The 16,703-nt window shown below is 56.6% G+C and overlaps 1 protein-coding gene across 4 annotated transcripts; it reads left to right on the top strand.

Moving 5' to 3' along the window:
- Positions 1-811: 811 nt before the first annotated feature.
- On the top strand, positions 812-12,154 carry TRIM26 (tripartite motif containing 26). 4 transcript variants are annotated; one of them, XM_006774030.2, is made up of 8 exons: positions 812-2,335; positions 3,186-3,677; positions 3,827-3,922; positions 4,928-5,158; positions 9,280-9,302; positions 9,737-9,852; positions 10,004-10,036; positions 10,472-12,154. In XM_006774030.2, the coding sequence occupies exons 2-8, from the start codon at positions 3,240-3,242 to the stop codon at positions 11,155-11,157; spliced, it is 1,623 nt and encodes a 540-aa protein (XP_006774093.1). In that variant the 5' UTR covers positions 812-2,335; positions 3,186-3,239; the 3' UTR covers positions 11,158-12,154. The 4 variants fall into 4 exon arrangements, with proteins under 4 accessions (XP_006774093.1, XP_015426143.1, XP_015426142.1 ...); XM_015570657.1 differs by lacking the exon at positions 812-2,335 and having other exon boundaries at positions 3,101-3,677; positions 4,931-5,158; XM_015570656.1 differs by lacking the exon at positions 812-2,335 and having other exon boundaries at positions 3,101-3,677.
- The last annotated feature ends 4,549 nt before the right edge of the window (positions 12,155-16,703 follow it).

Genomic DNA, 16,703 nt, shown 5'->3' with positions numbered 1-16,703 from the left:
GATGGATGTGAGCATAGACGCGGTAACACATTTCGTTTGTCTCCCTTGTCTGGTTGTCACACTCTCAGACAGATGGTCCTGGACGGGCAGTTTTGTCTTCAGTTCTTCTGATCCAGGCATCGCTTGGGCACGTGGGCCTTGACTCTTTAAGCTGTTGAGCACCATGGGCTCTCCAGTCGTGATTTTGAGCACCTTTGGTACTGCAGACCCTGGATAGAAAACTAGCCCCTCTCCTCAGAAGGTTTTTCTAACTTTTGTTATTGTGGAACTATTTAAAAGTAAGTCGTAGGTATGCAGCCCTAAGTACTGCAGCCCACACTGCCTAAAATATGGACCTTCTCACAACCTCAGTAAATACCATTTTAAAAATTAACAATACTCCATACTACTCTAGTCCTTTGTCAGATTTCCTTAATTGTCCCAAAACTATTTTTATGCCTCTTTAAAAAACAAAACAAAACAGGAGACGCCTGGCTCGTGTGGCCCAGTGGTTGAGCATCAACCCATGAACCAGGAGGTCACGGTTCCATTTCTGGTCAGGGCACATGCCTGGGGTGAGGGCTCAATCCCCAGTAGAGGGCGTGCAGGAGGCAGCTGATCGATGTGACACTCACATCAATGTCTATCTCTCCCTTTCCCTTCCTTCCTCTCTCTCTCAAAAATCTTTAAAAATAAATTCTATATCATAAAAGCATAGTATGCAGATTGTCCCTTTGACCCGGAGTTCATCCAGGAGTTTGACCAGGGGGCAGGGCCAGCTGGGAGAAGGGAGGGAGGCCCCGGTGCCCCGGCAGCCGCTAGGGACCCTACCAGTGCACGGATTTCATGCACTGGGCCTCTAGTAAGTAAGTAAAAGACCAGGGCAGTTTTTTTGTGGAATGTCCTATCTTCTGGACTTAGCTGATTGTTTCCTCATGATGTGTTTTAGCTCATTCCTCATTCCCTCAGATCTTCTGTAAACTGGAAGTTAGGTCTAAGTGCCTGATTCAGTTCATTTAGGTCAAACATTTGTGCAGGACTACTTGCAAGGTGACGTGTAAGTCATAGGCGCCACAGGGTAAGTCATCCGGGGAAGCGCGCCAGCTCGTCCCTCTCAGCGAGGCTGGTTTGGGCACTGGTTGAGGTGGTCACAGGTCTCCCTTATCAAGGCACATTAGGAAGCACTAACCCATTGGGAAGTACTTTGGCTTCGTGGGACTATCCTGTCCCCCAGCACCTCGTGGCTTTAGCATCCAGTAAAGACCCTTGTCGTATCATGAGGATGTTTTCCTAATCTGCTGCCCCTCCCGCACTTACTCGCCACTCTTCTTCTGTGACCCCTGGACTGTGTTATTGTTTGAATATGTGTGGGATCGTGTTCACATGGTTTCTGGGATTTAAAGCTGCCTCGGAGCCCGCATGCCCGGGTGGAGGAGGCTGCTCTCGTGAGGGCGGTGCCCGCCTGGCAGGCTGGTGGGGCACTGTGGCTGGCTCTTCACAGCCCTCTGATCCTTCCGGGAATGGCAACAGAAGGAAGTCCCAGCCCCAACAGAGCAAAGGAAATGGCCTCCACCTTTAACCTCAGAGCTCTCCACGGGGTGCCGGGGTGACTCCCAGCCCAGGACCCTCCTCGCCACAGCTCGTGCCCAGCAAGCAGCCAGGGAGCTGGCCCAGCCCTGCCTACGACTTTACTAGCCTTATTATCCTAAACATTTTATTACCTCGTTTGCCAGTTAAATTACTCAACCCCGCCCCTTCTTGTGAGCTCTGTGTGTACCTGTTTTTCACCTCCGTGTGTCCCTCGGAGTGGAGCGTGCCGTCGCCTTGCTGGCAGTGTGCCAGGCCCTCGCCAGGCCAGCACTCACTACACGGAGCACTGCTGTCTCCCTTCAGGTCCTCGTGAAGTAGACATTACATCCGTGCTTTGCTTTTCCTTTGGGTCTTAGAGCCTGGGGGTCATTTCTAGCTCATTCCTGTCGCTGCGTGAAAGGGCCCGGGGGCCACGGGGCTCTGTTGCGATGGACTTTCAGCGGACACAGTCCTGATGGCATTGACTTCCGGCGCGTGTGCACTCGCTCCAGCCTCGCCGTGGCCCGTGTGCCCCTGCTGCCCTCTGTTGCCCTCTCCCGACTGCTCCGTGCGGCCAGGATCCACAGCAGAGCAAGGTCCGCCCTGCCTGCCCCTCGAGCGCTTCCTCTCGCTGCCACTTTACGTCTCGCTCTGCCTCTAGAGCTCGGAACACTCCTGGATTTGGAGCCAGGCTTCTGCACTCTCTCCTAGACTTTCTGGGTGTTGTGCTCAGGGTCAGGACTTGCAGCATAATGCTTTCGCTCCGCCCACTTAGGAAACCTTGGAGGTAAGTGTCACCTTCCACTCTATGGGTGGCTACACAGGCTCAGAGTTCTCAGAACAGTTCTCTATTGTCACACAGAGTCAGGGGCAGCAGGCAGCTGTCCGGTCAGGAAGTGGGCCAGGGCGGCAAAGGTAAACGGACCGAAGTCCTCCCGTGCTCAGCTGTGCTCAGCGGGGCCCGGGCCCTCGGCACACAGCGCAGTCCCGGCGGGCATCCTGCCGTGGTGTCGGTGAGCCCAGCCGGGACGGCCCCCCTCGCTCCTCGCAGAGCGGCCGGGCCAGCTCTGTGGGAGGCACAGCTGGGAGCGAGTCCAGTGGTCAAGGGGTGCTCTGCAGGCCCCGGTCGAGCCCCACTGTTGGGATGAGAACCAGACCCCCAAAGCCCAGCCCAGGGACACGCTGCACAGGAAGTGCCAGAGCTCACGCTGCTGGTGCTTCTTGGGTCTTGTGAAGAGCCCCGTGCTCAGTCTTTGAAACCTGAAGGAGTAGCTGTGCAGCCTGTGACTGCCCAGCTGAGAGCACTGCCTACTGGACGTTGCAGGTTTGTGATTTGTCATGAGTTTCCCAGCAGAGCCCTCGGGTCCCCGTTCTGTCATAATTGCACCAGCTGATGGAAGGAAAGGACCTGGAGGCAGGACTGCTTTCCTGACCCCGCTCTACCAGGCTGCGCCCTCTGCCTCAGTTTCCTTATCTGCAAAGTGGGGTGGACTAGATGGTCAGTCAGCCGCTCTCACACTGCTGTTTGGTGCGCCTGTGGGAGCTGGTAAGTCTGCTGCTTGCTGGGGCGGCCCTGTGCGGGCTGCCAGCTCCGCCCTCTGCTGGGTCTGCTCTTGATTCCATGTCTGGTCTCCAAGGAGCAGGAGCCCCACCTGTGAGCAGAGGCCTCTGAGCCCAGGACCGAGGACAGCATGGCCACGGCAGCGCCGCTGCGCAGCCTGGAGGAGGAGGTGACCTGCTCCATCTGCTTGGATTACCTGCGGGACCCTGTGACCATCGACTGTGGCCATGTCTTCTGCCGCAGCTGCACCACCGACATCTGCGCCACCTTGGGGGCCCGCCCCGCCTGCCCCCTCTGCAAGAAACCTTTTCAGAAGGAGAACATCCGCCCCGTGTGGCAGCTGGCCAGCCTGGTGGAGAACATTGAGCGGCTGAAGGTGGACAAGGGCAGGCAGCTGGGGGACGCAGCCCGGGAGCAGCAGGACGCGAGGCTGTGCGAGCGGCACCGGGAGAAGCTGCACTATTACTGCGAGGATGATGGGCAGCTCCTGTGCGTGCTGTGCCGGGAGTCCCGGGAGCACAAGCCCCACACGGCCGTGCTGCTGGAGAAGGCCGCCCAGCCCCACAGGGTAAGCCTCACCCGCCCGGCGCTCTGCCCGCCTGGAGGCCGGCCTGGCCCACGGCTGAAGGCTTCTTGCCGGCCCAGGGCTCAGCCTGAGTCCACCCTGCCGCCCCCGCCCAGAGCGTCCACCTGTCCCCACTGCTTGTCTTTCTGCAGGAAAAAATCCTGAACCACCTGAGTGTTCTAAGGAGAGACAGAGACAAAATTCAGGGCTGTCAGGCGAAGGGAGAAGCTGATATCCTGGCTGCGCTGGTAAGTGAGGCTGTGAGGGGAAGCCTACGGCCGCGGCCTGGCAGCAGGCCTCTGGGCTGGTCGAGGAGCAGGCCAGCCTGCCCAGCAGCTCTGGCCTTGGCCTGCTTCCTGATCTGAGGGGGTTGCCTAGCTGTCAGCTAAGGTCCCTCCTCTGTGACTCACCTCTGTGGAGCCACCACTGTGAGGGCGAGCCAGGGTGTGGGGACCAAGGAAGGGTGGCTCTGCTCTCCCTTTCAGAGGAGAGACGTGGTTGCTGCAGCGTGGGGCCACCGGGACTAGAAGGAGGGCGGGCTGAGGATGCCGGTGGCCGCCGCCGCTGCGACAGGCAGCACCTGTGCACCTCAGTAGAGGCGGGTTCCAGTTTTCTGTGGGAAGTGGACATTGCAGGGATGTTGGGGCCAGGCCTGCCATGAGCCACTGGGCCCTGGGAGAGGGAGAGGGAGGCAGGAAACACAGCTCAAGTTCAAGGTGCACCTCCAGGCCCTGGTGTGTGGACGCAGCCCACCCTCAGTCAGCGGGCACAGGACACTGACCAGATCCCCGCCTGGACTTGCAGTGAGATTCAGGGGCAGGCAAGGTCATGGTCCCTGAGCACAGACATTGCGCAGACCTGCTGAGGTCACTGGTGCGGCCCTGTGCAGGGCCCGGTGCTGGGGCGAGGGTTGGTCGGCTTGGAGGAGAGCAGTCCGTGAGCTTCCTGGAAGAGGCGGCTGCAGAGACTAGTGCTCAGGAGACCCTGGAACATACTGTTTTCCTGGAACTGGTACCAGGCTGAGCAGCCAGGCAGCTAGCAGGCAGGCAGAGTTCCAGTCCCGAGGCGGCTGGACTGCTCTGTGACTGACTTCTTTGAGGCGGGAGGTTGGCCCAGGGATGCGCGAAAGGCCCCCAGCCTGAGCTTGGGATTCGTGGGCGGGGAGAAGAGCGCCTGGCGCCGCTTACACCAGATCCTGCAGGGGTTTCCCACCGCCAGGCGGAGGCGTCACCCTTGCCCTTCCCACCCCGCAGCAGAAGCTCCGGGAGCAGAGGCAGCACGTCGTGGCCGAGTTTGCGCAGGGCCACCAGTTCCTGCGGGAGCGGGAGCAGCACCTGCTGGACCAGCTGGCCAGGCTGGAGCAGGAGCTCGCCGAGGGCAGGGAGAAGTGCCAGGCCAGGGGCAGCGGGGAGCTGGCCCGGCTGGCGCTGGTCATCTCTGAGCTGGAGGGCAAGGCCCAGCAGCCGGCCGCAGAGCTCATGCAGGTGAGAAGCCTTCTGGGGGCGGGGCTGGGCACCGGGCGGCAGGCCTGTCCTGCTGTGGGCTTGCAGGCCTTGGGGCCTCGGCTTTCTTCTCTGAGACACGGGCTGGGAACCCTGCTCGCCCACTTATTCCAGTGGTTGCTTGAGCGTAAAGTGCGATGCCGGGTCTTTCTCAGCATCTGCCAGGTTCAAGGGATCTGGAGAAGGGGCTGTGCATACATGAGTGAGAGAGACTAGACAAGAAACATGAATTTGGAAGGCATTTTGGAGGGCCAGACGGAAACTCAGTTGTAGTGACCAAGCTCTCCAAATCTCCGGACCCCTAGCTCTTTGTTAATACATTTTGCCCTCCAGCGAAGCATATACACACATCAAAGGTAAGGATTGGTAAACAATAAGGGTTATCAGGTCGGGGAACTGCCCTCAGCTAGCTGTCTGGCAGCAGGCAGTAACGTGCAGATCTGCAGCCCTGCTGGAGCCCCTAGGTTCATCAGTCTTTTGATGAACTTCTTGCATAATTACGACCTGCTGGACTTAGCCTCCAGCATGCGATGGCTGGCATAGTGTCACTTCAAAAAGTAAGTTTCCCACGAAGTTTAAAAATATTGCGGTGGAGGGGAAGGTTACTAGTACTTCCAGAGCTATCTTCCATCCTCATCACCAGCATCATGAGCCATCTTCCGACACGTCTCACACGCCCTAGCAGACTTGTCCATGGAAGCTCTTTGTGGTTCTGCAGCTGAAGTTGTGAAAGCTGGGAGCGGGGAGGAGGGGGGCGGAGAGGGCTGGAGGGTCAGTGTGGGCGAGTGTTTCTCTGGGACTCGGAGCCACTGCAGGGCAGAGACGGACACAGGTGAGTTGCCTCTGGAACTCTTCCTGATGCTGAGAAAGGAGGAGGCCTGGGCCGTAGGACAGACAGCTGGCCAAGCTGAAATGGCTCCACAGGCCAAACTCCGAGCCTCCCCGGGAGTCGGTCCTGCAGGCAGGGCTCGGCACCGTGGGCCGCGCCCCTCCCTCTGCTCTCGTGGGCCAGGGAGGCCAGTGTGGCGGTCCCTCCCCTTGCATGGCCGGTGGCTGGGCCTGTGTCGGTGCTGGCGGAGAGGGCAGGGCACATTCTCGGCGCCTGGGCCAGCTCGGACCCAGGCGGCAGGAGGCTCCAGCCCTCTCCGTCCTGGTGAATGCAGGACTCAGGACTGGCAGGGCTATAGGTCCTTCAGTGCAGCCTCACCGTGGTCACTGAGGGTCAGAGAGTTCCTGGCCATGGGCAGGTCAGGAGTCGGCCAGAGCTCCAGTCTGGTTCTCACTCCCAGGTCCTCGCTCCCAGCGTCTGTCTGCGCTCTCGTGCTTTTCTCTCTTGTAAACAATGTGTGTCTCTGGCTCCGCCCTTTCCTACAGATGGCATTCTATCGCCTCAGATTTCTCTCAGACTCTGGTTGGGTCACTTGCTGCCTCTCCCCTCCCGGTGTCTTCTTCCCCTTCAGGGACGAGCATCCTTCCTTCCCCACAGCCATCCCCGACCCATGTGCACTGTGCCTGGAGCAGAGGGCGCAGGTGCTGGCGGCTGACCTGCAGTTGCATGTGCCCCAGGGGTGCTCATCCACCCACAGGAGCTGGGGGGGGAGGGCGGGGGCAAGAGCCTCAGATTGAAGCCTTGCCTGGGGTGGGGGCGGGGGCGGGGGCGGGGAGAGAGTTGGGTGTCTGCTTCAAGCCGGTGCAGGAAATTGGTGTTGTCTATGTTTGTGTAGATTTTGCTACAAGGGCACTGGACAGCCGACCCCTTGGCTGTCATTCTTCCCCAGGGCTGTTTGCCCGCCACTGGGCAGGAAGCTTGAGGTGCTGCAGGGTGGGAGCTGGTGCAGAGGTTTGCTGGAGACACGAGGGTGCCAGGAAGCAACGGACTCAAGGTGCCCAAAGGCTTTAACCAGGGGACAGAAAAGGAAAGGAGGCTCTGGACTGGGGAGCTCATGGAGGTGCTAAAGGGGACAGAGAGGAGTGGCCGGAAGGCGCGGACGTCCCGCCTGGACCAGCCCTGGGCAGACTTGGTGGCATCCACTGCGGGTTGCCTTCCTTGCCTGGGAAGAGCCCTTTGTGATGCTCTCGTCAGCACCCAGGCGTGTGCCCCACCCGGCTGGCCGCAACGCACTGCCTGCCTCACAAACGCCCATGTCGGGCGAGACCTGTGCGTGGCTGCAGGTGGCCAGCACCCCAGGTCCCCTCTGTGTCCTTTGGGAGGAGGGTTCCTGCACTGGTCTCCGGTCCCACCGTCTCCGGCCACTCAGCACCTTTATCCCTTAAGCGGCTCCCACTGCCCATCTCTTTGCCTTTCTGCACACCTCCCTCTGCAGACTTGGCACTCCCTGCCTCCGACTTGCCGCCCAGCCCTCTAGCTGCTTGGACTTCCTGTTGTGAGGAAGGATCGGCCAGAAATGCCGCCGCGGGGTCTGGCAGCTGCTTCCTGGCGGGGCATGTGTAGCTCTGACTTCTCACGTGTCCTTCCCTGCAGCAGAGCTGCTGCCTCCCGAGGCGTCTGGACGTTCAGCAGCCACAAACGCCCAGGCTTTTGTCCCCAAACCTCCGCCCTCCCCAGGCCCTCCGCCCTGCTCTTCCTCCTGCCGCGGCTCCTGGCGCGCCTCAGGTGACCCTGTCATGTAAAGCTTTGTGGGGGTGACTCCTTGTCTCTTCCCCTGCAGGTCGCTCCAACCGGGAGAGATGGGCGGCTCTTACTGCTGTAACCCAGGCTGCTAGAGCAGGGCCTGGCATGTAGGGGGCGCTTAATTAATGAATGAGTGACATGAAGACAAAACTTAATGTAGACTGCTGTGGAGGCTCTAGACCAGCCGTGGGCAAACTACGGCCCGCGGGCCGGATCCGCCCGTTTGAAATGAATAAAACTAAAAAAAAAAAAAAAGACCGTACCCTTTTATGTAATGATGTTTACTTTGAATTTATATTAGTTCACACAAACACTCCATCCATGCTTTTGTTCTGGCCTCCGGTCCAGTTTAAGAACCCATTGTGGCCCTCGAGTCAAAAAGTTTGCCCACCTCTGCTCTAGACTCACAAGGGAAATAACCAGCACCTCACAAGAACCCCCTCGCCTTCCACCCTGTCTCCGTCACCCACGGCAGCACGGTCTCCCTTCTCCAGCCACGGTCTGCCCTTCATGCCCGGTCGACCTGCCTCAGACATGCCTGGGCCCCCGTCTCCCTTGTCACGGTGCCTCTGACCCATTGCCATCTCCCCCTGGTCCACAGCAGCCTCCAGGCTGGCCCCCAAGTTCACATGACCTCCCTCGGCCATGCACAGGGCAACCATGCGGTGGGTGGCGGGGATTTGGCCAGCTGCTGTGTCGCACTCCAGTGCCGTGACTAGATGAACAAGGTCGTGTGTCTGTCTCTCAGGAGCCTTGGGGGTGGGGGGGGGTGCCTGGGGCTGTCGGGGGGGCTGTCTGTGAGCTCAACAGAGCTGGTGACTTCCTCCGGTTCCACTCCCTTCAAGGGACCTTGTCCTCAGCTGTGTTGTCAATGTGGGGCTCACCACCTAAATATGTAGAAGTTGGCCAAGGGAAGGGGAAGCAGAAAGCAACCTCCTTTTTGTAAAGGACATGACCCCAAAGTTGTAGTCATTGCTTCCCTTTATGTCTCGTGGCTGGAGCTTAATCTCATGGCCAGGCCTGGTTACCAGGGACTATGGGAAATGGAGTTTTTGCTGGGTTCTGTTATTAAAAGGAAGAAGGGGAGAATGGATCCTGGACTCACAGCCACATGAAAGCAGGTGGCGTGTATCACTCGCCTTCCTGGACCCGGCGGTGGTTTATTGCTGTACGTGGAACGAAGTTTAAACTCCCTGCTGTTCCTGTTCAGCCTGCATGGCCTGGCCCTGCCTCCCTCCGTCCTTTCCTACCTTCCTGGCCTTCACCTGGCCAGCACCTCCCACTTCCAGTCTCCGCCGGGAGCCGGCCTGCTGCTCCATGCCCCAGCCCGGTTGCTGTCATCATTTGTTTCCCTTGTACCCACACTCCACCAGAACCGCAGCTGCCTAAGGACGGCCCGCGTCGGTCTGTGAGGTGCTGGCGCAGGTGAGTGAGGCCCGACTTGCTGATCCTGTGCTTTCTTCCCTTCCAGGACACCAGGGACCTCTTGAACAGGTAACAGCTTCTTCGCTGGAGTGTGCCTCGCCTCGCCTTGCCCTGCCTGTCCCCGTGCCCCCCCCCGCCCCCCGCCCTTTTGGCCTTGACCTTAGCCATTTGAATGAATGGGGAGTGAAACGGTACCCAAGGTCCCCACACCCATGGTTCCTCCTGGGAAGCAAGAACCATCCTGAACCCAAGTCTTGCTGTCCACAGAGCAAGATCTCTGTGCGCCCCCCACCTCGGCCTGCTCTGCTCGTCTGGGACGGTCAAGTGGTGAGGGGAGAGGTGGCTCTGTAAGCTGAACGGCTCTGGGGTTGAGCCTGCTGACGCTCGCAGCTCTTGTTTCTGGCCTGTTTCTCTGTCTGTGGTGGGGAGGGATCCTGCTCCCTCCTCCATCCTTGTTCTGAGGACTGGAATGCAAGCACAGCCGAGGTTATGTCTCCCCTCAGGTACCCACGGAAGAAGCTTTGGCTCGGGAAACCCATTGTCCGGGTGGCTAAGAAAAGGACAGGAGAGTTCTCGGGTAAACTCGTGTCTCTGCAGCGAGGCCTGCGAGAATTCCAGGGTAAGGCTGGGAGCCTGGGCGGGGCGGGAGCGGGGCTGGACTCAGGGAGGGCCCCACTCCTCCTGGCCCCGCTCTCGGGTCCGAAGCTGCTTCGGGAGCAGGGAGCGCGGTGCTGGGCCTGCGGCCATCGGTGTCCTTCTCTTCTCCACAGGGAAGCTGCTAAGAGACTTGGAATATAAGACGGGTGAGTGTCCAGCAGGCGGTTCCCACGGAGATGGTGGTGTCCCCTGCCAGGAGTCCCCTCATGCCACAGGGAGAACCTCCCAGCAGCAGAGCTCAAGCCCCACTTCATCTCTGACCACTGTCTGCCCTCCGCTGCAGTGGAGGCTCCACGACATGGTCTCGCCCTTCGCTGCCCTGTGTCCGTGTCTGGTGGTTCCAGCCTCACAGGGCCTGCCGCCAGTCCCTTCCCTGACTCAGTTTCCTCTCCTCAGCCTCATCACATGCTTCCGTATTTGGAGCCCACTGGGAGGGCAGCCTAGGCCAGGGAGTGCCCTGCGTGCGGTGTGACTGGCCCCTGGGGTGGTGCCGTGTGGCAGCCCTGCCCATGGACACCATGGAGACGGGTGGCCCTCTGGGCCCACTGGTGACACTGTTACCTCCTCCTTTGCTCCCATAGTGAGTGTCACCTTGGACCCGCAGTCGGCCAGCAGGTCCCTGCTGCTGTCGGAGGACTGCAAGTGCGTGACCTACAACAGCGACCTGTACCACTGCGCCTACCTGCACCCCCAGCAGTTCGACTGTGAGCCGGGGGTGCTCGGCAGTAAGGGCTTCACCTGGGGCAAGGTCTACTGGGAAGTGGAGGTGGAGAGGGAGGGCTGGTCCGAGGATGAAGAGGACGGGGACGAGGAGGAAGAGGGGGAAGAGGAGGAGGAAGAGGAGGCTGGCTATGGAGATGGATACGACAACTGGGAAACAGATGAGGACGAGGAATCATTGGGGGACGAAGAGGAAGAAGAGGAGGAGGAAGAAGAGGAGGAAGTTCTGGAAAGCTGCATGGTGGGCGTGGCCAGAGACTCTCTGAAGAGGAAGGGAGACCTCTCCCTGCGGCCGGAGGACGGGGTGTGGGCGCTGCGCCTCTCCTCCGCGGGCATCTGGGCCAACACGGACCCCGAGGCCGAGCTCTTCCCGGCAGCGCGGCCCCGGAGAGTGGGCATCGCCCTGGATTACGAAGGGGGTGCCGTGACTTTCACCAACGCCGAGTCGCAGGAGCTGCTTCACACCTTCACCACCACCTTCACCCGGCGCCTGGTCCCCTTCCTGTGGCTCAAGTGGCCTGGGACACGCCTCCTGCTGAGGCCCTGAGCCTCCGCTGCCTGCCCGGGCCCCCACCCACGGGGCTCCTCGGGAATTCCAGGACTGAAGGGGGAAGGAGATGCCTGGCCCAGCACCTGAAGGAGGGAGAGGAGGGACCCCACGGCCGCTGCTGCTCCCCCTACACTGCAGGGCGCCTCTTCCCCGCCTCTGGAGGGCCTCTGCACACTTCCCACCTGGCTCCTCCCCTCCCTCCTGCGGCCTCTGACCCAGCCCTGCACTGTCTTTGCTGAGTGAGAGGCCAGGCAGCGCTTTCTTGCCCAGCATCTCATTCCGTGCCACATGTCCTTGGGAAAGACCAGCGGACTGTTCCACCCCGACCACTCCTGTCCCCTGATCCCATAGCTTCCCCTCACCCCGTCCACTCTGCTGCCTTCCCTGCCGCCTTACAGAGCTGCCCCGGCACAGAGGGAAACATCTAGGAAAAGGCTGCAAACGCACGGAAGGAGAGGCAGCGAGGCCTCCCTGGCATTGGACCCCGGCGCCTGGCGGCCAGCGGAGGTCTCCGGTGTCGAGGGCAGAGACCACTCTCTCTGGAGACCAGGGCTGTGCGTGTGCGGTCCAGACGGTGTAGGTGGGGCTCCTGCAGCCACGGGTCTCGGGGATGGTCTACATACCTTGGCTTTGGGATGACACTTGTGACCAGTGGTCAGTAAGTGACCTCATGGGTTGGTCCTTGTGAGGAGAGTTTTTTTAAACACCCACGATATCATGCTCTTTGTGGTCCATCTGAAAGCACAGGGCGAATACCCCCCTACCCCAACCCCACCCCCAGCAGAGCCTCCCCTGCTGCAGGGCTGGGCCAGCTTCTCCAGTGGGCACTTGGCTCCCGCTCCACCCCTCATCCTCCTGGCACGGGCTGGGGAGAGGCAGGCAGTGGGCGTCCACAGGCCCACGGGCCTTTATGTCATGAGAGGAATTAAAGCAAATCTGCCCACAGACCCAACCCAGGTCCCAGCCTATGTCCAGGCCCCATAGTACCCACAGGGGGAAGCTGCATGGTGATACTATATACTATATAGCACAGCTCCCTGCTCCAGCCAGATCACCTTGCAACGTGCCCTTCCATGGCAGGCACTCTGCCTGCCCTGCCCTGAGCGGCTGCTCCCCGCCGCTGGACACTGCTCCCTTCGCCAGCACACCCTCCACGCCACATGCTGCCTCCGTCACGCACATCCGACTTCTGTCTAGTTCTGTAAGCTCTTTGAGGGCGGGTACCATATCTTGTATTTCTCTTGTATTCTCCATGGCACCTAGTGCAGTGCTGCGCAGAGTAGGTGCTCAATAAAAACTTGTTGGACAGCCTGGATTCCAGTGAGTTCCATTCTAACTCGGATGTCGCCGGGCCTTCTCTGTCTGACCACAGTGGTTCCGTTGGCAGCAGTGGCTCAGCTTCCACCGGAGCCTTCAGAACTCGGGCTTTGCTGTCCGTTCTCTGCACACGCTGTCACGGCTAGAAAGCCCCCAAAGCCCCAGGGGACCTCGGCCAACCAACACGGGTCCAGCATGTGCACAGGACGGGGCTCCCCTGGGAAGTGTGTCGTTTCCCCAGCACCCCCAGATCCTACCATGGAAAGTAAGCAGTGCCCCAAAGGATTCTAGCTGCAGCCTGACATCAACTGACTGACATTCCTTCGTTCTGAGTGTTCCTCCTCGTTGCCATGTCGGAGAGAGCGAAGGGGTCACGGTGTGTGCCTGAGATTCGCTGCTCAGACAGCACACTTCCTGCCTGGACTCATTGCTGACTTACTCATGCTTTACTTTTTTATTGATTTCTCTTCTAAATACATATATGCAAAACGTGTCCGTTGTTAAAAGGCCCATTAATCCACGTTTGAATCCTGGTAGACAAATTACTAGCATATTCTTGAATATTTAAATTTATTTTGTTGATTGATGTGGATTGTCTCTAAAATACTCTATTAAGCTAATCTTTTGTTTACGGAATCCTATATAATGAGAGGGTAATATGCAAATTGACTCTAACAGCGAAACGACTGGTCGCTGACCACCAGGGGCCAGATGCTCAATGCAGGAGCTGCCTCTTGGTGGTCAGTGCGCTTCCACAGGGGAGCACCGCTCAGCCAGAAGCTGGCTCATGGCTGGCCAGCACAGTGGCAGTGGTGGGAACCCCTCCTGCTTCCTCTGCAGCACTAAGAAGGACGGCTCCCGGGCTGCCAGAGGGATGTCCGACTGCCAGCTTAGGCCCGATCCCTCGGGGAGCGGGCCTAAGTCGGCAGGTGGACATACCCCGAGGGGTCCCCGACTGTGAGAGGGCGCAGGCCGGGTTGAGGGACTCCCCTGAGTACACGAATTTTCGTGCACTGGGCCTCTATTAATTTCATAATTCTCAAAATGCCTTTTATCTTTTCTTGGAAAGAATTTTTATGTAAGATTTCTGAAACTTTAATCATTGTATAATTAAAAACTAATAGTTATTAAATAAGGAACATTTCCATTTGAACAATATATTAATACTTTCAGGTTATTGTTGCTTTAATGAGTTTTATGAGCATCATACTTCCAGAATAAACTGGAAGAGATAAGTTTCAGCATAAAAGACCCTTGCAAAATAATAAAAGTGTTTCCTATACTAATGTACCACCTTAGTGTAGAAATTTGCCAGTAAGATTTATTCAACAAATTCTTTTGAAACTAAATTTTTTATATTCATGTTTTCAAAGTTGTCTTTTATGAAATACAGCTGCACATATGGTAACACGTGTCTACAATGCTATTGCAAAAGACAGTCCCCGTCTGTTTTTCTCCCACAGGCAGCTCATCCTTGTAGCAGACTATGTTGGTGTTTACCTTCATTTTTTTCCAGGTAACATGAGTTTGGGTCCTTATCCTCTGCTTCCCCACTTGGGAGGGTAGATGGAGCTTGGCTCCTGTCACCACATACACCCCCCCTTGATCACAGAAGTGCTCAGTAGATTCTTCATTACGTCTGAAAATGACACCTGCACAAACTTTGTCTTCCTGGAGCCAGTTGCCTTGGCGCTTTGCTTGCCTCCCACACACTGTCCCAGGTGTGCAGTCGGAAGCTGTGTGTCCTCAGGTGCCCTGAGCACTTGGCCTCCAGCCTCACCACGCATCTGCGGCTTCGCAGCTCTCCCTCACTCTCCGGTCGGGAGTCCTAGGTTGGTTCTATTTCTTTACCCCATGTTTTCCCTCTTCTCTTTAAAACTTCTATTTTTATTTCATATAAACTTTTTATTGTTGAGACTTTCAGATGTCTCCCATTTCCTCCCTCTTTGCCCACCTCCACCCAGCCCCTGTCCCACCTTGGCCCTCCACACACTATTGTCTGTGTCCATGGGCTATGTAAAAATATATTACTACTAGAGGCCCAGTGCACGAAATCGTGCACGAGTAGGGTCCCTAGGCCTCGCCTGCGATCAGGGCCATCTCCCACCCGTTCACCAGTCCCGCCCCGCCTCCCAACACCCACCTGGTTACCTGTTCGCCATCTGGTGATCTATTGGAGCCTGCGGGCTGGGGGGTGGGACCAAGAGGTCTGCCTTCTGCCTGCTCACCAATCCCCAGTCCTGCCCTGGCGCCACCCACGCTTGGTTCCCCATGGTTCCCCACTGGTCATCCAGCGATTGGAGCCTGTGGGCTGCAGGGAGGGACCACTGCACCTCATAACGACTGGTTGATGGGTCGTTCTGGTTGTTACGCTGTTATGGTCACTGGCCTTTTATTATATAGGATTGATTTTTAGAGAGAGGAAGGGAGAGGTAGAGAAATATTCATGAGAGAGAAACATAGATCGGCTGCCTACTGCACACACCTTACTGGGGATCAAGCCCACAGCCTGTGCCCTGATTGGGAATTGAACTGGTGACCTCTTGATACATGGGACTACGCTCAACCAACTGATCCACACTGGCCAGGCAATGCATATATGTTCTTTAGCTAATCCCTTCACCTTTCTCCTGTTTCCCCTCCTCCCCTCCCCTCTCACATTTGTCAGTCTGTTCCATGTATCCATACCTCTGGTTCTATTTTGTTTGTCAGTTTATTTTGTTCATTAGATTCCACATTTAGTGAGATCATATAAGTATTTGTCTTTATCTGACTGCCTTATTTTACTTAGCATAATACTCTCCAGATCCATCCATGCTGTCTCAAAGGGTATGAACTCCTTCCTATGTTATGGCCTCATAGTATTTTGTTGTGTAGATGTACCACAGCTTTTTTATTCACTCATCTACTGATGGGCACTTGGGCTGTTTCCAGATCTTGACTATTGTAAATATATGAAACATAGGAGTTCATATATTATTTCTGACTGCTGTTTCAGGATTCTTAGGAGATAGTCCCAGAAGTGGGATTGCTGGGTCAAAACGCAGTTCATTTTTTATTTTTTGAGGAAACTCCCTCCTGTTTTTCACAGTGGCTGCATCAGACTGCATTCTCACCAGCACTGTACAAGGGTTCCCTTTCTCCACATCCTCACCAGCACTTGTTTGTTGATTGGTTGATGGTAGCCATTCTGGCAGGTTTGAGGTCATGCCTCACTGTAGTTCTCATTTGCATTTCTCTGATGATTAGTGACTGAGCATTTTTTCATATGTCTATGGGCCATCTGTATATCCTCTTTGGAAAAGTATCTATTCAGGGCCTTTACCCATTTAAAAAAAAACACCTTTATTGTTGAAAGTATTCCATATGTTCCCCCCGGCCCCCCCGCACCCCACATTGACCCCTTCCAGCCTGCTCCCTTTTTATTGGTGTATGAAAAAGCCCATTGCAGGCCCTCACCACCCCACTGTTCGTGTCCATGGGTGATGCATATATGCATACAAGGTCTTTGGTTGATTACCTCCTACTCACCTACCTTCCCTCTGAGATTCCACACTCTGTTCCATGCTTCCATGCCTCTGGATCCACTCTGTTCATCAGTTTATTTTGTTACTTATATTTCACATCTGACTGAGATCATGTGATACTTGTCTTTCTCTGACTGGCTTCTTTCACTTAGCGTGATACTCTCCAGGTCTCTCCATGCTGTCTCAAAGGGTAAGAGATCCTTCTTTTTTAAAAAATATATTTTATTGATTTTTTTACAGAGAGGAAGGGAGAGGGATAGAGAGTTAGAAACATCCATGAGAGAGAAACATCCATCAGCTACCTCCTGCACACCCCCTACTGGGGATGTGCCGAAACCAAGGTACATGCCCTTGACCAGAATCAAACCTGGGACTCTTCAGTCCACAGGCCGACGCTCTAACGACTGAGCCAAACTGGTCAGGGTGAGATCCTTCTTCTTTACTGCTGCATAGTATTCCATGGTGTAAATGTACCATGGCTTTTTTATCCACTCGTCTACTGATGGGAACGTGGGCTGTTTCCAGATCTTAGTTATTGTAAATTGTGCTGCTATGAACATAGGGGTGTACACATTCTTTCTGGTTGGTGTTTTGGGTTTCTTAGGATATATTCCTAAAAGTGGGATCACTGGGTCAAATGGCAGTTCCATATTTAATTTTTTGAGGAAACTCCATACTTTTTTCCTTAATGGCCACACC

This window comes from Myotis davidii, unplaced genomic scaffold, assembly GCF_000327345.1.
Source record: "Myotis davidii unplaced genomic scaffold, ASM32734v1 scaffold1007, whole genome shotgun sequence".
In the NCBI taxonomy this organism is placed as follows: Eukaryota; Metazoa; Chordata; class Mammalia; order Chiroptera; family Vespertilionidae; genus Myotis; species Myotis davidii.
Note: the sequence above shows the minus strand (reverse complement) of the source record. Positions and strands in the feature narration are given on the sequence as shown.

Bases quoted from the DNA above. Each gene is read 5' to 3' on its own strand.
- TRIM26 (XM_006774030.2), top strand. From the start codon at position 3,240: ATGGCCACGGCAGCGCCGCTGCGCAGCCTGGAGGAGGAGGTGACCTGC. The intron at 3,678-3,826 runs GTAAGCCTCACC...GTCTTTCTGCAG, and splicing joins AGGCCGCCCAGCCCCACAGG to GAAAAAATCCTGAACCACCT. The intron at 5,159-9,279 runs GTGAGAAGCCTT...CTTCCCTTCCAG, and splicing joins CGGCCGCAGAGCTCATGCAG to GACACCAGGGACCTCTTGAA.